Source organism: Balaenoptera musculus, chromosome 16 (assembly GCF_009873245.2).
Source record: "Balaenoptera musculus isolate JJ_BM4_2016_0621 chromosome 16, mBalMus1.pri.v3, whole genome shotgun sequence".
NCBI classification, from domain to species: domain Eukaryota; kingdom Metazoa; phylum Chordata; class Mammalia; order Artiodactyla; family Balaenopteridae; genus Balaenoptera; species Balaenoptera musculus.
This window is the reverse complement of record NC_045800.1, coordinates 65510010-65531863: the sequence shown is the minus strand read 5'-3', so window position 1 is coordinate 65531863 and position 21854 is coordinate 65510010. Positions and strand designations below refer to the sequence as shown.

At 36.8% G+C, this 21854-nt stretch overlaps 1 protein-coding gene across 3 annotated transcripts in view; it reads right to left on the bottom strand.

The window, feature by feature from the left end:
• Positions 1–2837: 2837 nt before the first annotated feature.
• SLC25A16 (solute carrier family 25 member 16) overlaps positions 2838–21854 on the bottom strand; it is a 34831-nt gene continuing 15814 nt past the window's right edge. The window contains exons 5-10 of one of the 3 annotated variants that reach the window (XM_036828780.1): positions 15007–15128; positions 14692–14758; positions 10481–10643; positions 6134–6202; positions 2911–4557; positions 2838–2875 (exon numbers count right to left, since the gene is read on the bottom strand). In XM_036828780.1, coding sequence (XP_036684675.1) covers positions 4452–4557; positions 6134–6202; positions 10481–10643; positions 14692–14758; positions 15007–15128 — 527 coding nt within the window. In that variant the 3' untranslated portion in view covers positions 2838–2875; positions 2911–4451. Of the gene's footprint in view, positions 2876–2910; positions 4558–6129; positions 6203–10480; positions 10644–14691; positions 14759–15006; positions 15129–21854 lie in introns of those variants that run through there. The other 2 variants (XM_036828779.1, XM_036828778.1) reach the window with 2 other exon arrangements.

Genomic DNA, 21854 nt, shown 5'->3' with positions numbered 1-21854 from the left:
CTTTAATTGGTTATGCAGATTTTGTTTCACCTACATCAGTTTTGGTTGTGATTTTCAAAGCCTCTGTCCATTTCATCTAAGTCATCAAATTCCTTAGCAAAGAGTTATTTAGAAATCCCGTATTATCTTTTTAATATCCATAGGATCCATAGTAATGTCATCTTTTTCATTATTTTTGTTTTGGCCACGCTGCATGGCTTGTGGGATCTTAGTTCCTCAACCAGGGATTGAACCCGGGCCTTCGGCAGTGAAAGCGTGGAGTCCTAACCCCTGGACCACCAGGGAATTCCCCATTCTTGATATTGGTAATTTATGTTCCTTTTTAGTTATCAGTCTAGCTAAGGGGCTTACCAATTTTGTTGATCTCTTCAAAAAACCAATTTTGGGGTTTGTTATTTTCTCTATTGTCTGTTTTTAATTTTGTTGATTTCTGTTGTTGTTTTTTATTTTTTTGTTTTGTTTGTTTGTTTTGGCTGCACCGGCATGTGGAATCTTAGTTTCCCAACCGGGGATCAAACCCACGCCCCCTGCATTGGAAGCACAGAGTCAACCACTGGACAACCAGGGAATTCCCTGATTTCTGTTTTAAGTGCATATAATTGTTGATAAAGCAGAGTGATCTTTGTAAAAATATAATCAGGCAATTTTACTCCCCTACTGAAAACCTTCAAGGCTTCCCATTGCATTTAGAATAAAAGACAAAATCATTACTATATCCTATAGAGCCCTAAATACATTGATCTGCCCTTTGTCTACTTCTCCAACCTATTTATTGCTACTCCCTCACTCAGGGAGCTTCATTCACACTGGGCTTAGATCCACCACTTATTGTGTGAACCTGGGCAAGTTACTTGATATCCCTGGGTCTCAATTATCCCAACTGTAAAAAAGGAATATTTAACAGTGCCTATCTTATAGTACCGTTATAGAGTTAAGGCATCAAATAACGATATCTGACATACTTGTATAGTAACTGTATACTTAAACACTTACATCAATTCTTTGAATATGACATTGTTACAAACTAGAAATCAATGACAAACAATAAGTCATGTATATTTCCTGAGGATTTACTATGTTCCATTCCTTATTTTAAGCACTTTTGATGCCTTTGTCTATTTCTCCAACCTATTTATTGCTACTCCCTCACTCAGGGAGCTTCACTGACACTGGGCTTCTGACAATTCCTGTGTCAAACTAAACTTTTTCCAGTTTCAGAGTTTTTGTACTGTGCTGTTCCCTTCATCTGGGCCATTCTTCCCCCACAGCTCTTTGCACGACTACTTCCTTTTCATGTGTAGGCTTAAAGTTTAGCACATCAAAGAAACTTTTCCCTGACCATTCTAAAGTAGCACTCTGATCCTTACACACAACAATTATTCTCTATCATGTAATCTATTTACTTCCTTAATAAGCACTTTCCAGGAATTCCCTGGTAGTCTCATGGTTAGGGCTCTGTGCTTTCACTGTCAAGGGCTCTGCACTCAATCCCTATTCAGGGAACTAAGATCCCGCAACCCTCTTGCTGGGGGGGAGGGGGGCCGGGGGGGGGGAGCAAAAAAAAATTTCTAAAGCACTTTCCAAAAACTGTAATCATTCTATTAATTGGTTTGTATTTATTACATATTAGAGCTTTATGTGAATAGGAAGGATACTACTGTGTTGAAGTATAGCATCATGGCTAGTAGACTAGGCTGTAGGCTGAATCTTAGATCCACCACTTATTGTGTGAACCTGGGCAAGTTACTTGATATCCCTGGGTCTCAGTTATCCCAACCGTAAAAAAGGAACATTTAATAGTGCCTATCTTATAGTACTGTTATAGAGTTAAGGCATCAAAAGTGCTTAAAATAAGGAATGGAACATAGTAAATCCTCAGGAAATATACATGACTTATTATTTGTCATTGATTTCTAGTTTGTAACAATGTCATATTCAAAGAATTGATGTAAGTGTTTAAGTATACAGTTGCTATACAAGTATGTCAGATATCACTGGCCCACTCTGCAAGGCAACGCATACTGATATAATATAGGTATTATTATTTGCCATTCATCCTGGCTCAAATTAGCAACAAGACATTTCTGTCAAGAAAAAACAAATAACTTTCTTTCTAAATTGCTCTTTCCCTGAACTATTTGTGCCTCGTTTCTCTCTACCAGAACATTTTCTCCAAAAACAGGGACCAAACCTTCCTTCTGCCCATCAGTAAACATCATTGAGCAACTATTATGATGCCATACCCTGTTCTCCTTAAAGAGGATGAAGGTATGACTCTGCCCATGAAAGAACCAATTGGGAGGACAAGTAAACATGCAGTAACTAAAAAGTATGGTACATACCCTGTTAGAGAAATACCCAGTGATAGATGCTATTGGGAATCCAAATCAGACTGCAAGTACAGTTAACAGACCTCTCAAGGTATGCCCCCATAATGCCGATATAATCCGTGGCACACAATGGGTGCTGCATAAATGGATGTTGAGTAATCTGGGGGAAAATGTTGTAAGATATTATTATATATACCCACTAACCTTTCCATCTCCATACAGGCCACCATTAACAGCTAGGAATGGTACCTCACTCATCAATCCCTAAACAAAATCACTGCCCCATTCTATAGATCAGAGGGCTGTACCCAATAAAAGGCAAGGAAAGTATTACAATGGAGATCAAAACATAAACAGTCAATATTCAAATGGAAGATAATCTGTCAAGATTCACTTTGAGTTATCAATCTGAAATAAATCAGATAAAAATACTGTCATTATTTTAAGTATTCTTCCATTATGTTTAATATTTGTGCTTCAATAATGTAAATAGTTAAAAGAGAGGAATAATTGTTGAAATATGAATAAAATTTATTTTTAATAACCTATGTATTCTGTAACATAGAATGCAAATTTTTACCTATGTATTCTGTAACATAGAATGCAAATTTTTATTTAAAAAAATATTTGCAGTCCTCTTTTATTGATAACATAACTGAGATACTTATTTTATACATTTAAATTATCTTGAGATTTGATAGCAGTATTTAGCTACAGTGTAGCCGAGAAATGAAAATATACAAAATAGTTTTAGGAACACATGTATTTTTACCTGTGGGTACACTTATAAATCATACAAAGATACACATTTATTTTAAAATAAAGACTTTGAAAATGAAACCAGTTCATATAATTTTTACCAAGTTATGACAAGAAATCTTTTATGCAAAAAAATAAAAATTGAAGCAGAAATAACACTTTCAATTTAGTTTTCTAATGTCTTAAAAATCACATCAATTCTACAAATTGCTATTTCTGAGGACAGAACTATTAACTGTTCCCCTCCCATTTTTGTCATGCTTATAATAAAACATAAAAACTACTCTAAACATAATAACTGGAATTCTTACATTTTAAACCATTTTAATATAAATGATAGCAATTCAGATCATGTTTTACATCTCTACTTAAGTTTATATTGCACTAAAATTATTTTACGTGGAAGAACTAGTTGCTGTGTCATAACATAATATCTTGGAAACATTCTTTGACATTCACATCTATATTAATGGATATTTCACAGTCCACTTAAATAAATTTTCTAGTATACATCAAATCATCTAACAAAAACAAATCTATAATGCTAACTTGTTTTGAGAGCAAAGATATTCAGTATTTACTATTACTGCCTTTGGGAAATACACTGACTTTTAAAAACACATTTAAATCACTCAGAAACTGGTAATAACATTTGAGCAATACCTGAAAATTCTTGACTTACTGATGAGTCTCTACATGGTTACTTTTTGAATACAATATTTATCAAAAAATGAAGAGAAAAAGTGTTTGTCCTTTTATCCAGCGGAGCAGAATTATGAGAAGGGAAATATTAAGAATAATACTTCAATGCTGGCTTCTAACCTATGGTTTATATAACTTAAAATTTCAGCTCTCATCATTCTGCTGCAATATAACCAAGATTGTTAATAATAATAATAACAATAACAGCAACCAACATTAGAGTCTTTGAAAATCATGATTACAATTAAAAGCTTGGAATAGCATGATAAAACTAATGGCAACCTTTTGAATCCCATTTTAAGTTAGTTCTATCCAAATAAAACTTTAAAATGGTTTCAAATAACCTTACTGATTAGCCAGCATCAGCTTAGGATTTTTTTGCAATGTTCTAAGATATAACTTTTGGCGTAAAAAGTATAGTAAGCACTTTTGATTTGTGATGAATAGAAAAATCAAGTACTAAAATACCAGTGGTTCCTGTGACAGGGTAAATATCCCCCTTCAAGTAATGTTCTCCCCAAATTAAATTAACATTTTATTTTTCCCTCTGAGAGTTTAAGGAAAAGAAATAACGATATTTTTTAATTGAGGTGAAAAAACTGCTTCATAAGTTCATATGTTGTAAAAGCCACTGCCTGAGAAGGAACGCAGCGAATGTAATTAAGAGATAAACCACGATATAATCCTTTTCGAATTCCATGGTGTCCATAGACATACTTCATAGTCTCCCGCATGGTACTGAAAGAGAATGGTTAAATGATGACACCTTTATGCCCAGTCACGAAGAGACAATTTCAGGATCCATAATAGCATTTTTACAAGAAGCTAAAAATGCCATCTGAGTAGCTTTTGGAAGGCAAGTGTTAAAACAAGCTAAAGGACTTCCCTGGTGGCACAGTGGTTAAGAATCCGCCTGCCAATGCAGGGGACATGGGTTCAATCCCTGGTCTGGAAGATACCACATGCCGCGGAACAACTAAGCCCGTGCACCACAACTACTGAGCCTGCGCTCTAGAGCCCGAGAGCCACAACTACTGAAGCCCACGCACCTAGAGCCCATGCTCGCCACAACTAGAGAAGCCACCGCAATGAGAAGCCCGCGCACTGCAACGAAGAGTAGCCCCTGCTCGCCACAACTAGAGAAAGCCCGTGCACAGTAACAAAGAGCCAACGCAGCCAAAAATAAATAAATAAATTAATTAATTAAAAAAAAAAAACCAAGCTAAAAATTCATAATAAAAGAGCAATTCATTCCAAACAAGTACAAGCATTATGCATAGGATTCCAGGGCTCATTAATACCATATATTTTGTTTGCATTATGTCTGTGACATTTACTAGCAACACTATTTCATAATAATATTTGAAATATTGATGTAGTCTTTTTAAAGGATATATGAGCAGTTGCCCTTTAAACTCTCAAGTTTCTGCTCACGTTCTATGCTACAATGAGCAGATGGTTATAGAACTAAAGCTTGAAGGACTATCTTTCAGATTTCATCAATAAAGACTTTCTTGTTTCAGTGTTCTTTCCTTTCAAACCAACATTTTGGGCTTTGTCTTTCTCTTTCAATATGCAATGTAGACTGAAATATTCAAAAAATCTTTTGGGTGAATGAAGGCAATTCATGGTCCTGAATAAACATTCTGCTCTTCCCCTGAGGAACAACACATCACCAATCAAACAGAATGATTCGAAATTTCTACAGATTATAGAAAACTCTAGAGCTGGGCTATGCAATAGTGGTAGCCACTAGCCACATGTGGCTACTGAGTACATGAAATGTGGGAAGTCCAAAATTGAGATGTGCTGTGAGTGTAAGATACACCCTGGATTTCAAACACTTAGTATTTTTTTTAAAAGGATGTAAAATACTGAAATGTTGAAGTGATAAATTTTAAATATATTGGTTTAAATAAAATATTTTAAAACAATTTCATCTGTTTCTTTTTATACTTTTTTAATGTGGTTAGGTTACCAGAAAATTTTAAATTACATATGTGGCTCACATCATATTTTTATTTAAAAGAGCTGCTCTAAAATTAAATTTGCTTTTTTTTTTGGCCGCAAGGCTTGTGGGATCTTAGTTCCCTGATCAGGGATCAAACCCTGGCCCCCACAGTGAAAGCACCGAGTCCTAACCACTGGACCACCAGGGAATTCCCTAAAATGAAAATTTTAATAGGAGGATTAGGACCTCATTAAATTCAGTTTACCAAAGAATACTATGGGAGATAAAATGAAAGCTCTAGACTACTAGTGAGATCACAGTCCTATCTCCCTACTTACTATACACATTACATTTCCTAAAGAAATTGAACAATGACAAATGAAGAACTTACAGGCACTTTTCAAATTCTGGAAGAACAGTTCCTAACTGCATTCGCCGACGTGTTACATCAAATGGGTAGCTAAAAAAAGAAAAAGAAGGACTTAAAAATGATTTTTAGTTTTCTACTCAGCAATTATTGAATACAAAGCCCTATGTATGCTAGGAAATAATGTGTTCCTATTCTCTTACTGTTTTGTCTAATCTGGGAGTCAGGATATAGGCATATGAATAAAATCAAATAACAATACAGAGGTCTCCTTGCCTTTGCCTAAGTGGTTCCCATGGGTTAAATGATTCTTCTCTTTCATCACCCAATATCAAGTTCTATTTATTCCCCCAAACCAAATTAAATGCCACTTCCTGAGGAAATAGACGGGGTGCTTTCCATTGTTGTAACCCTAAGACAGGGTTTCTTAACTTTGGCACTATTGCCATTTTGGGTTGGATAATTCTTAGTTGTGGGAGCTGTCCTGGGCATTGTAGGGTGTTTAGGTAAACCCCTGGCTTCCACCCACTAGATGCCAGTAGCACACCCCCAGTTGTAACAACCAAAAATGTCTCCAGACATTAATAAACGTCCGCTAGCGGCGAAACCACCCCAGTTAAGAACCACGACCCTAAGAGTATTCAGCAAGTGCCCCTGTATACAGTAGGCCAACAAAAAATTCTCCTTAAGGGCTAAAATTAACAATACAGATAATTGCATTTAGAGGATAGAGAAAATTCTATGTGAAAAGATTGCCTCATTCTGCAACTATGTATGGTGACGAATGTTAACTAGACTTATTGTCATGGTCATTTTACCATATATACAAATATCAAATCATTATGTTATATAACAGAAACTAATATAATATTGTACATTAATTATACCTCAATTTAAAAAAAATTTTAAAGATTGCCTAAAATGAAATATACAAAAGTAATCTCTTAGGAGTGGGACCCCAGGTGATTTTTTTTTTAATTACTTTTTTGGGGCTAATGTTGACTGCTTATGTTAGGTCCTGTGCTAAGCAATTTATGTACGTTATCTCATTCCATCTTTACAACAATTGTGTGAAGTAGGTACTGTTATCTCAATATTAAGATAAGAAAATTGAGTCTTAGAGACATTTTCTATGTCATAAAGCTGCTTTCTACTTCCCTATTCAAAGCTCTTGTTTATACATATATATATACATACACACATATGTATATATACATACATATATATAATATATACATAAGTGATATGACGAAAATAATTATATACTTTTATATACATTTAAATTTACTATGAAATAATTATAATAAAAAAACCACCCATGTACCAACCAAACAGCTTAAGAAATAACATTAGTAATAGATGAAGAGCTCTATGCATCTAAGCAGCATCTCCATGAATTACCTTTTTTTTTTTTTTGGCCCTGCCTCACGGCTTGCAGGATCTTATCTCCCCAACCAAGGATCCAACACATGCCCCCTGCAGTGAAAGTGCGGGGTCCTAACCACTGGACCACCAGGGAATTCCCCTCCATGAATTATCTTTTTTCAAATTTTTAAAATATTTATTTATTTTTGGCTGTGTGGGGTCTTCGTTGCTGCACGCGGGCTTTCTCTAGTTGCAGCGAGTAGGGGCTACTCTTCGTTGTGGTATACGTGCTTCTCATTGTGGTGGCTTCTCTTGTTGTGAAGCATGGGCTCTAGGTGCGTGGGCTTCAGTAGCTGTGGCACGTGGGCTCAGTAGTTGTGGCGCACGGGCTTAGTTGCTCCGCAGCATGTGGGATCTTCCCGGACCAGGGCTCGAACCCGTGTCCCCTGCATTGGCAGGCGGATTCTTAACCACTGCGCCACCAGGGAAGTCCTGAATTATCTTTTAATGGGAGGTAGAGAGAGGAAAAAACTTTATGGGGAATAAAGGGACCAAAACCCCAACCTGAAGGATTCAGTTTCCAAGCAGGAAAAGATGTGTCTGGGTGGAAGGAATTGATTAATAAAGAGAAAGTAAGAAGACAAAGTAGAAGGATCAGAACTAGGGAAATAACAATGGGAAAGAAAGAAAATAACATTCTAGGTAATGTTTTTAAGCAAAAAAATGACAAAAATATTTGGATATGTACAATGTGAAAAATGATCTCAAGGTATTACCAGGACTAGAAGATTAATGGTGATCAGTAACAAATAGGAAAGTTGGGGGCCGAGGACAGACACGAAAAAGAAGACAGGAAAGCAGTATATGAATTACAGAGCTTGAACTGAGGACAGAAGTCCAGGTAGAAACATCCAAGAGCTTGCTAGAGAAGTAATGAGAGTGAGCAATGAAGATTTAAATAGAATTAGTTATCTGTACAGAGGTGACCACTGAAACCATAAAGATAGGTCAGCTATTCTGGATGTTTACGGGAAGAGCAGAGGCCCAAAGTCTGGCTAGGCCTTACAAAAATCAGCACAGATAGGTAGGAGGAGGAAGACATGAATCAGCGAGATACCTGAAAAGGGAAAGTTGCCGCAACTAAGAGTTCGCATGTCACAACTAAAGATCCCACATGCAGCACCAAAGATCCCGTGTGCCGCAACTAAGACCCAGTGCAGCCAAATAAATAAATAAATATTAAAAACAAAAAAGAGTCAGTGGGTGTAGAATATAGCTTATGAAGTAAGTGGAAAAGAGAAGACAGATTTTAAAGATCTAAATTGGAAGTAAATAATAAAGAAAAGGGGCAGTAAAACCAAGAAGAGAATCAGAATAGCTAGAGGTGATCATGTCTCTGCAAATGAACAAGGTTCTGCAGCCATGTTTCTAAAAGTAAACTACACACCTTTTTTTTTTTTTTAATATTTATTGATTTATTTGGCTGTGTCAGGTCTTAGTTGCGGCATGCGGGATCACTGTTGCCGCGTGCGGGATCTTTTAGTTGTGGCATTCGGAATCTTTAGTTGCAGCATGCGAACTCTTAGTTGCGGCATGTGGGATCTAGTTCCCAAACCAGGGATTGAACCCGGGCCCCCTGCATTGGGAGCACGGAGTCTTAGGCACTGGACCACCAGGGAAGTCCCTACACCTTTTTTCCTTTACTTTCAGTCTAGTATGATCTGCTCCCACACACAAGTATACTGAATCTGTCTTCACAAAAGTAATCCTTCATTGTGAAATCCGATGAATACCTTACTTTTCATTACCCATCTTACTTTGAATTTTCTTTTTCCATTGGATACTCTTTTTTGAGCCTTTGTGACACTACTATTTCCTGTTGTCTTCCTGTTTTTCAGGATACTCCTCAGTCACAGAGAGCTTCCCTTCTTCCTGTTCCTGAAAAGTTCCTGCTTCTTAGTATTGCAGCCTTTTTTTATCTCATCTATCCAATCTCTCTTGGTCTACAGAAATTCTCTAAAGCCAACTTTCCAATTACACTTTCCACCTAATTTATCTATGTCCCTAATACACTTATATTAATATAAAACTCCCTTGCATTGCTACTGTCTTAATAAGAGTATAGGCTCCTTGGGACTTCCCTGGTGGCACAGCGGTTGAGAATCCGCCTGCCAATGCGGGGACACGGGTTCAAGCCCTGGTCTGGAAAGATCCCACATGCTGCGGAGCAACTAAGCCCATGTGCCACAACTACTGAGCCAGCACTCTAGAGCCTGCACGCCACAACTACTGAAGCCCGTGCACCAAAACTACTGAAGCCCATGCGCCACAACTACTGAAGCCTGAGAGCCTAGTGCCTGTGCTCCGCAACAAGAGAAGCCACCACAATGAGAAGCCCCCACACCGCAACAAAGAGTAGCCCCGACTCGCTGCAACTAGAGAAAGCCTGCACGCAGCAACGAAGACCCAAGGCAGCCAAAAAAAAAAAAAAAAAAAAAAAAAAAAAGTATAGGCTTCTTGAGGCAATACTTTTGTTTTTCCTTCAGTGAAACTCCCAATGCCTAGCATACTGACTGGCACAAAGTAGGTCTTCAAGATTTACTGCAAGAGAAGTTGTACCTACACACACACACACACACACACACACACACACACACACACACACACTAAATGGCTCAAATTTCAGAAAACTCATACAGGCAAATTCATGAGGAAATATGGATGAAAACTATAGTGTTTCTTTCTAGCTTTCTTTTTCCTTTCTTTCTTTTAAAATCCACAGAAATTGAGTAGGTTCAAACTAATTTGGTCAATTTGGCACGAAGTTATTTATAATATGCTTAAAGTGCAGGCACGTTGGAAAAAATGTATTAAATTAATATTTATATTTTGCAAGGGATCCTGTGTTTTAATAATCTATTAGAAAAAATAAGACAACTAACCAATGCTAAAAATCAGTATTGGATAAATGTAATTTGATTTAATTAATTTGATGAAGAAACTTACGATATTGTCTGTGCTATTGCTCCAGCAACACCACCACAAAGTAAGTTTATGTGAGTTTTCAAAACTAAGACATTAGGATTGTCTGATGAAGGTCTGCCAAGAAGGGTAGGAGCATGGGAAAGCCCAACACTCTTTAAGGTACCAAAAGTAAAAAATGAAACACCTGAAAAACAAAATATAAATTCACCACGATGCTTAACAGAATGTGAGCTGTGAGAAGACACCATTCTTACATAATAACCAATTAACTCAAGGGACTAACTATGCATTTCCTGATTTCCAATGTTTGGCTTAATCTAAGATAAAAAGATTTAATTAATGTTTACAAATAACCTAAAGATAACAAAATTACCACCTATAAAAAATTATACATTGGTTTTTCACACACTAACAATGTTCAGTTCACTGAATAAAGGTAGTAGTTGAGTATAATGCCACCTTATACATGAATAGAATTGAACAGTTTTCCAAGGTTTTCCATAAGTAAAAGTTAAATTAATGATTAGTAATCTTAAGTAAATGTGACATATTTACAATAACAATGATGGTGATAATGTAAGGTAGAAGCAAGAAATTCAAAAGTGATAAAGCATTGTTATTTCAATTCAGTGTCTAATGTTGTCTTCGAGGAAGAGTTATGACAATGAGAGACTCACCAGACACATGGAATCTAATGAATATTGAATTAAGTTATTGATAATGTGCAGTTGGTGCTGGCTGAATATTTACACGATTTTATAATAAAAGGATTAAAGTCATACATTAAAAAAATTAACAGAACTCAAGTATACCTATCAACTAAACATTACTCAAGACATCTTGATATCTACTGAATTTTTAAAACATATTGAAAAAGATACTTGATTCTTAAAAACAAATAAGCACTAACAAAAATTCAGTCTAGGATAACACCTCAATATATGCATTTATTCTTTATATAAAATTCTTATGATCTTATAGTATTTTATAATGATGCTATACAACTTTAGAATATTCATAAACTTTTTTTTAAAGAAGTGGTTTTTATTTTTTAATTTTTAATTTTATTTTTATTTATTTATTTTTGGTTGCATTGGGTCTTCGTCGTTGCACACGGGCCTTCTCTAGATGCAGCGAGTGGGGGCTACTCTTTGTCGTGGTGCGCAGGCTTCTCATCACGCTGGCTTCTCCTGTTGTGGAGCACGGGCTCTAGGCACGCGGGCCTCAGCAGTTGTGGCACATGGGCTAAGTAGTTGTGGCTCGCGGGCTCTAGAGCACAGGCTCAGTAGTTGTGGCACACGGGCTTAGCTGCTCCACGGCATGTGGGATCCTCCCAGAGCAGGGCTTGAACCCGTGTCCCCTGCATTGGCAGGCAGATTCCCAACCACTGAGCCACCAGGGAAGTCCCCATACACTTTTATATATGGGAAATCTATTCTATAGACTTAAATACAGAAATCTTAACCACAGGAAAAGCTCACAACAAGGAAATTCATAGCAAATTAAACACAAGTAGAAAAAAAATAGAAATACCTTAATTATGCGGAATGGTATTCACTGAAATATGACACAATTAATAAAAATGTGAATAGTATTCAGAAATTTGAAAACCATTTGGGAAATGGGAAAAAATTAAGAAACAAAATTATATACATACTATAACTATGTAAAAAATGTATTTCAAAAACAAAACTAAAAACAAACAAAAAAAATTAGAAAGAGAAAAAAATATAGTAAAAAAACTAAAGAGTTCTGATTCCAGCATAATGGCAGTCTAGGTATTCTGAGGAACTTTGTCATTGCAGAGCAACTATATCCATTGCTGGGCTTACAAAAAGGAAGAGAAGGTTTCCAAGAATCCCTAGCAGCACCACCTTCCAAAAATATAATATGAGGCCCACTTGGGAATTGTGGCCCATGAGAGAGGTGGAGTGACTCTACATTTTGATGGCAATAGCAGCCAAGCCATTGAGACAGATCCTGCCATTGGGCCTACAGAAGATGAAATCACTGGGTCAGAAACTCAGAGGTTAAAATCAAGTAATGGACTCATAATTAAAGACCACTCAAAAAAAGCCACAAGAAATAAAACAAACAACAAACTAACTAAATAAATAAAGACCATCAAGCATAGGAGGAAGCAAATAAACTTATATATTTATAAAATATTTGGGGGGGGTAAAGATTCAGAAAAATAAGCAAACAAGAAAGGAATAAAAAGAAACGTAAAAAGAAAAACAGGGCTTCCCTGGTGGTACAGTGGTTAAGAATCCGCCTGCCAATGCAGGGGACACGGGTTCGAGCCCTGGTCCTGGAAGATCCCACACGCTGCGGAGCAGCTAAGCCCGTGCACCACAACTACTGAGCCTGCACTCTTGAGCCCGTGAACCACAACTACTGAGCCTGCGTGCCACAACTACTGAAGCCTGTGCGCCTAGAGCCCGTGCTCCACAACAAAAGAAGCCACCGCAATGAGAAGCCTGCACACTGCAAGGAAGAGTAGCCCCCGCTTGCCCCAACTAGAGAAAGCCTGCGTGTAGCAACGAAGGCCCAGTGCAGCCAAAAATAAATAAATAAAACAAATAAATTTATTAAAAAGCATATAAAAAAGAAAAACAAGTGGAAATCAATAGCAAGGTAAAGAAACAAGTCCAAATATATCAATAATCACAATAACCATTAAGTATACTAACCGGCAATTAAAAGATTTTACTGACCAGATTAAAGAAATACCCAGCTATATATATATAATGATTACAAAATAAATACCTAAAACAAAAACATGACAAAGTAGAAAATGAAAGGATGAAAAAAGATACCCCAGGCAAATATTAAGTTGGATCTGGGCAAAAAAAAATTATGAATGGGGGGAATTTGAACAATGACAATATACTAGATGATATTAAGAAAGTTTCATAATGGTAAGACAAATACCATATCACTTATATGTGGAATCTAAAATATGACACAAATGAACCTATCTATGAAACAGAAACAGAATCTTGGACATAGAGAACAGACTGGTGGTTGCCAAGGGGGAGGGGGCTGGGGGAGGGATGGAGCGGGAGGTTGGGGTGAGCAGATGTAAGCTTTTATATATAGAATGGATAAACAAGGTCCTACTGTCTAGCACAGAGAACTATATTCAATATCCTGTGATAAACCACAATGGAAAAGAATATATATATTAAAAAAAAGAATGTTGGGCTTCCCTAGTGGCGCAGTGGTTAAGGGTCCGCCTGCCAATGCAGGGGACACGGGTTCGAGCTCTGGTCCAGGAAGATCCCACATGCCGCGGAGCAACTAAGCCCGTACGCCACAACTACTGAGCCTGCACTCTAGAGCCTGCGAGCCTCAACTACTGAAGCCCGTGCGCCTAGAGCCCGTGCTCTGTAACAAGAGAAGCCACCACAATGAGAAGCCCACGCACCGCAACGAAGAGTAGCCCCTGCTCACCGCAACTAGAGAAATCCACATGCAGCAATGAAGACCCAACGCAGCCAAAAATAAATAAATAAAATAAATAAATTTATAAAATCAGTAACGAGCCAAAATGCCAAGTATCATCACTTTTATTGACTGCTGCACTGTAGGTCCTTAGCTGGTACAGTACGATAAGAAAAAAATAAATAGACAAATAAGGATTTGAACAGAAGTAAGAAAAATGATGTTATTTGCACAGGATGTAATGGTCCACACAGAAAATCCAAAGCATTTACAAGTAACATGGTAGCTGGCTATCATATCAACAAGTAGAATAATGGCTAGCTATAAAATCATATAAAAATTAAATCAAGCAATAAACTGAAAATGTAATTTTCTAAAAGACACAACAACTTATAAGGTGTCTATGAATATATCTAACAAAAATGTCCAAGATCTGTATGCAATTTCATTCAGAATTCCAACAAGGATTTTTGTGCAACATCAAAAAATGATTCTAAAATGCACATGGAATAGCAAAATATCTACAGTCCTTACATTCCTGAAAAAAAGGAGCAAGGGACTTGTCCTACCAAATATAAAGACTTACTATAAAACTGCATTCTATTATTGTTTTAAGAAGTAGCACTACAGATCACTGGGGAAAGGAGAAATTAATCAATGACTATCTTTAGGGAGCAAAAAAAGTAATTCTGGACAGATTAGGGGCTTAAATATAAAATGCTAAACTTTAAAATCACTCCTACAAGAAAATGAAAAACCAAGATTTTGCCAAATTTAAAACATACCTGCATATGGAGCCATTCCTAATATAGTAGGCATCAAGCCTCTGTAAAATCCAAGGAAACCACCTTCCTTTTGAGTGAAGAAAAATTAGAAGTGAAATTACACTGGGCTCATTATGATAAATGCAAAAGAACAAAAGCATACATTATACAGGAAAAATTATTCTGGACCCACACTGAAACACAGATGTGTTTTCACAATTATGATTAGTATCAGTAATTATAAGTAAAACAATAACTTTCAAAACAATGACATTCAAAACATTTGCCTAAATATAAAAGGACATGTTATAGACAAGAAAAGTAAAAATGAAATACCTTTGCATAAATTGTTTTGAATGCATGAATAATTCCCGTATAAGTGTGTTCCCCTTTCACCTGGAATGCTAGGCGTACTCTAACCATATCAAGAGGGTAAGTACAGATAACTGCTGTCATACCTGAAAAGAAAGCAGAAACTTAAATGTATAAGAATCATATATTATGTATATATATATATATATATATATACCTTTCCTATCATTAGTAATGCTCTCAAATTATACAGTAATGATGAAAACCCAATGAAATCAAAGGTAATATTACTGACAGAATTATATCATAATATTATCAGCTGAAAAACTTGTAAGTAAAAGGGTCAGTTTGTAAAATCTTTTCAAGTTCTTCCCACTGTGAAGTTATAATGTTAGCAACAAAATAGTACAGTGTTAGTGGATCATGTTAGTATTTTTTAAATTCTATTACTTGTCTATTCACAGGTAAGATATCAGAAAAGAAAAACTGACTATCTCCAAGGCACTAGGCAGGATATTTGACTTTTTCCTTATTTTCTCTAACCCTAAAATGGAGAGATGCTTAACCTACCTAAGGAATTCTTTTAAAAATAAAATAAAGGCATTTTTTTAAAAAATTCAAAGCATGGTCACTATTTTCTTTTTAAAATTTAGGTAAGGGTAATTCCCTGGTGGTCCAGTGGTTAGGACTCCGTGCTCTCACTGTCAAGGGCCTGGGTTCAATCCCTGGTCGGGGAACTAAGATCCTGCCAGCAGAGCAGCTAGGCCAAAAAAAAAACAAAACATACAGGAATTCTGAAAAATAAATAAATAAATAAAATTTACATAAATTTGTTACAGACTAAACACAATAAAAATATAAATGTCCAAGGTCATAGAAACAATTTATTTTAGGAATAAAATCTCCTGATAAACAAATTTAGTATTAAGTTCTAGATTTTCATCAATATATGATTTCAAATTCCATAAACTATCCAGGTGATTTTTTTAAAAAAATATTTATTTATTTATTTACTTATTTTTGGCTGCGTTGGGTATTCGTTGCTGCGTGCGGGCTTTCTCCAGTTGCGGTGAGCGGGGACTACTCTTCGTTGCGGTGCACGGGCTTCTCATTGTGGTGGCTTCTCTTGTTGCAGAGCGTGGGCTCTAGGCGCCTGGGCTTCAGTAGTTGTGGCACATGGGCTCACTAGTTGTGGCTCGCGGGCTCTAGTGCACAGGCTCAGTAGTTGTGGCGCCTGGGCTTAGTTGCTCTGCAGCATGGGGGATCTTCCCGGACCAGGGCTCGAACCCGTGTCCCCTGCACTGGCAGGCGGATTCTCAACCACTGCGCCACCAGGGAAGTCTCCCAGCTGAATTTTTATTTGTATCTTTTTTACTGAGGTATAGTTATGTATCAGTTATGTTTAAAATTAAAAATAATCTTCTATTTTTGTAAAGTACAAAAGAAATAAATGCTCAAGGTAAAAAAATTAGAAAATATAGACAATCAAAAATTTTTAAATATATATATTCATCCTCCAGTAATAACCACCTAAATATATAATATTACAAACCTTTTATACAGGGGCATTTACACACATCTAAACACATACATACATTTAAAACATGACAATGTGTTTCCCTGGTGGCACAATGGTTAAGAATCCACCTGCCAATGCAGGGGACACTGGTTTGAGCCCTGGTCCGGGAAGATCCCACTTGCTGCAGAGCAACTAAGCCCGTGTGCCACAACTACTGAGCCTGCGCTCTTGAGCCCGTGAGCCGAACTGCTGAGCCTGTGTGCCACAACTACTGAGGCCCGCATGCCTAGAGTCCATGCTCTGCAACAACAGAAGCCACCACAATGAGAAGCCTGCACACCACAATGAAGAGTAGCCCCCGCTCGCCGCAACCACAGAAAAGCCCACGTGCAGCAACGAAGACCCAACGCAGCCAAAAATAAAATAAATAAAATAAAATAAATTTATTAAAAAAAAACCCACAATAATGGTGTAATTCTATTTCGTAGTCAATTTTTCCTGCTTTACATTATATTGTGAACATCTTTCTATGTGAGAAAAACATTACCTGGATGTACTATAATTTATATAAACAATCCTCTTAGACATTTAGGTTGTCTCCATTATTTGCTACATGATATTGTAATAGTAAACAGTGCTTTGATGAATGTCCTTATAACTAAATATTTCATTATGGATAAATTCCTAAAATAGAATTATTAGGACAATGCATAAGGCTTTTAATAGAAATTGCCTTCCAGAATGATTGTGCTGATTTATAATGTCATCCGTTAGAATATAAGTCCTATTCCTCTAACTTATCAGAAGTATTAGATAATTATTAGACAAGTAGAATATTCAATTATTAGATAATTTTTCCAACACTGGATGGGCAAAAAAACACTCTGTGTTATTTTGGTTTCTCATATGACATTCTTTTTCTTTTTTTTTTTTTTTGGGGGGGGCAGTTTTATAACTTTCTTTGACAATCAGTGGTCAGTTCCCTTCCCTTCCACATCAACTGTGTAGATTTCTGAAAGTGGTGACAGATTTTTGAAAGTGGTTACCTCCTTGGTACATAGGTAACCAACATATAGAGCTTGTTTGGTGAATCTTCATCATCATTATGTTTTCTGGACAACCGCACACAGATATGGTAGGGGATAGTCCTCATATCTTTGGCCCAGACAGCTTTGTTAGGCATAGTGTCAATGAGCACATTGGGAGTTCTCATCTCCTTGCTGGCCAATTTCTGGATCTCTTTGAGTACCTGAGGGGCACACTCTTGAAGTCCACTCCAGGGATGTGCTTGTGAATGTTAATGGTGTATTCCCTGGTCATGACCTGGTTGGTGAGCAGATAGACGCTTCGTCTCACCACCCTTCTTTGCAGGAGCCATCCTGCCAGGCCCAGGTTGGAAAGGAAGAGCTTGAGGTATTGTCATGACTTTCTTTTTCTCTGTAGGCTTTTAACATGATAATTTCATCTTTTTATTAGTCTTACCAAATGAAAATATAATTTTTTTTGCCACAACTTTGGCCTACAATAGCATACTAGTCATATAAAAGTGGCAATTTAAGTGACTTCTGTATTCTTAACCTAATTTAACTTTTTAGTTTTAATTTTTTTTGACATTGTATTATTATTACTATCATTATTATTATTATTATTATTATTATTATTTTGGCTGTACCACATGGCTTGCGGGATCTTAGTTCCCTCTCCAGGGATCGAACCTGTGCCCCCTGCAGTGGAAGCACAGAGTCCTAACCACTGGACTGCCAAGGAATACCCAGTGTTAAATTTTTAGTATTTGTTTAATATTATTTAAGTAGACCTGAGATACCTTACCCCATTTACTGAGCAAATGCTACTGTAACTTGCATCCATTTTTATTAGCCCAAACTTAAATCTATACTAATTTTCAGAGCTTCTGCCACTCTCCCAAAAATCTAAATCAGTTCGCCACTCCTTATACATGGATTAGAAAACAATGTTCTTTATGTTATTATCTAGATATCTCTCATGGCATCTCTACCTGGGTGATTATAACATTATCTCTGAGCTAAAAATCTACACAGCTAATATACTGTTAATACTTTTTTTTTTTTTTTTAAGATTTATTTATTGATTCATTGATTGCTATGTTGGGTCTTCGTTTCTGTGCTAGGGCTTTCTCTAGTTGTGGCAGGCGGGGGTCACTCTTCATCGCGGTGCGCGGGCCTCTCACTATCGCGGCCTCTCTTGTTGCGGAGCACAGGCTCCAGTTGCACAGGCTCAGTAGTTGTGGCTCACGGGCCTAGTTGCTCCGCGGCATGTGGGATCTTCCCAGACCAGGGCTCGAACCCGTGTCCCCTGCATTGGCAGGCAGATTCTCAACCACTGCACCACCAGGGAAGCCCACTGTTAATACTTTAATGCAAACACATGCAACCCTTCGTTCTCTTTTTCCCCCCTTAGTTCTCTCTTGAGAATGACAAAGACTCAATTCCTTTAGACAATGAGCAGAAAGTCAGTTTGAATATGTTTAATTTTAAAAGCAAGAAATACTTTGTATCAAGGTTAGCCTAATGGTACTCAGAACAGGTTAGACTCATAGAAGAAATGCTGACTTACGATTAACTTATCTGTGATTTAGCTGTAAGTGATATTTTAAACCTTCCTTTTTTTAGTTTGCACATAACAATAAAGACTGTCTACTATGTGCCAAGCACACCATACCAGACACTTTACAAACACCACCTCTAATCCTCACATACCAAATACCACCAACAATACTACAAGGTAGAAAACTGAGGCTCAAAGTAGTTATGTGAGTTGACCAAATTCACAGTTTCTGTATCACAGAGTAGAATTTGAGACTAAGTTTTCTGGCTCATATCACAACATATATTGCCTTCCTTGTAATCTTCTTTTCTCAAACATTTAATTAGTACTTTCTAAACTTAAATTTTTAGTTCAGAAATTCCATCAGTTCAGTGATTAGAAATGTCAGTCCCTCATTTCAACCAATTTGATTTTGAGCTGCTCATCTGAGCCATTTGTTTTCAAGCTATTCATTTTCAAACTATTTAACTTGTTTTTTATCTATTGGTATTCAAACCAGCCATGTCTGGCAGCCAAGGCAGTGACTCTTCTAAATGGCCTCTTTGAAGCTGAATCTAAACTAATACAGTACAAATGTGATGTTCCTAAGACAAGGTTTGGCAATAATATCACATTTAAGTCACAGCAAATACCTTATTATCCAGATATTTATAAAACTACATATTTCGCAGCTTGGTTTAATTTTTTGCAGCTTGTGCTAAATATTTTGCAAGGGAAAATTTTACAAAATAAAATGAGGAGAGATTATCTATAAACTAGTTCCATGTTTATTGAAAATGGTTCATATTAAGGAGTTTAACAAATATAGAAAAGAATAAAAAGGCTGACCATTTTAAGGCTTGATCATCCTGACACAATTTGGTTGAACATCAGATTTTGCAAGGATTTGCCCAGATCACCACTATTCATTTTATTTCTTTATGCTTCTGTAAATTTTTACAACTCCCATATTTTTTTTCTACTCCCTATCTGGATCACTTTCGTCTTGCCTCTCCTATTTGTTCTCCCTGACTCCATTTATTTCTTCTTTCCTTCTCACATGCTCCAAGCCTTCTCATTGTCTTCTTACTGGTTTCAAGTGGTTTAACGTGAAATAACTGAATTAACAAAGTGATTAAAACGGTAAATTGGTAGAAAATGAGGACATCCAGAAATTCCTAAAGGTAAAGGAGGCATTAGTTTAAAATCTGTAAGACCATGAGTCAGGCTGAGGAACTGGCATAACCTAATTGTACATCAGAGAATGGTAAAAATAATGCCAATGATTACTACAACGCTAAACTGATGATCTAGTTTTACAATTTTTCGGCCAGTTTACTTCACCATGTTTTTATATGGTATATTTCTTTTGAATTTGAGCAATCAAATCTTCCTAAAGAAAAACAAAACCTTTTAACCAGGATGTTTGAAACTTACAAAGTTTTTTGTTGTTGCTGCTGTTCACTATTTCTAAAAGCAACTCAGTGATTTAAATGTAACTTTAAACTTTAGAATTTAGCAAGAAGATTTTTAATAATTTTGTACTCTGATAAATCTTGAAAACTCCTTAAGATTTTAAATGTTTATTTATCCTTGGAATAAGTGGGAGGTGAGAACTATTCTTCTGATAGTCATATTTTACCCTTCACTCTAAGTATAAAATTATGAAGCCCTCTACAGGCTGGATTTAGACTTTCAGAAGCCGTAAAAGTCTAAAAGCCCTAAATACAGAAAAGATTATGACATCTTATATTGTTCAAACGAAAAACAATACTGCACTGTAAAGTAAGTTTGAGGATATCCAACTAAGTTTTTTTTTTAAACATTTATTTATTTATTTGGCTGCGCTAGGTCTTAGTTGCAGCACGCGGGATCTTTTAGTTGCAGCATGTGGGTTCTTTAGTTGCAGCATGTGGGATCTAGTTCCCTGACCAGGAATCAAACCCGGGCCCCCTGCATTGAGAGCACAGAGTTTTAGCCACTGGACCACCAGGGAAGTCCCTCCAACTAAGTTCTGATTCAATTCATGATGACTCTGTCAATGCTTTTTAAAACTACCACATCATTAAGTTCCTTTTTCTCCACACTCTCTCCAGAATTTATTATTTGTAGACTTTTTGATAATAGCCATTCTGACTGGTGTGAGGTGACACCTCATTGGGGTTTTGATTTGCATTTCTCTAATAATTAGCGATGTTCAGCATCTTTTCATTTGCCTGTTGGCCATCTGGATATCTTCTTTGGAGAAATGTCTATTTAGGTCTTCTGCCCATTTTTTTTTTTTTTAATTATTAGCATCTTTAATTATTTATTTATTTATTTATTTATTTTTTATAAATTTATTTTATTTATTTATTTATTATTTTTGGCTGTGTTGGGTCTTCGTTGCTGTGGGCGGGCTTTCTCTAGTTACAGCGAGCGGGGGCTACTTTTCTTTGCAGTGTGCGGGCTTCGCATTGCAGTGGCTTCTCTTGTTGCAGAGCATGGGCTCTAGGCACGTGGGTTTCAGTAGTTGTGACCCACGGGCTTAGTTGCTCCGCGGCATGTGGGATCTTCCCAGACCAGGGCTCGAACCCGTGTCCCCTGCATTGGCAGGCTGATTCTTAACCACTGTGCCACCAGGGAAGCCCTATTTATTTATTTATTTATTTGACTGTGTTGGGTCTTCGTTTCTGTGCGAGGGCTTCCTCTAGTTGCGGCAAGCGGGGGCCACTCTTCATCACGGTGCGCGGGCCTCTCAGTATCGCGGCCTCTCTTGTTGCGGAGCACAGGCTCCAGACGCGCAGGC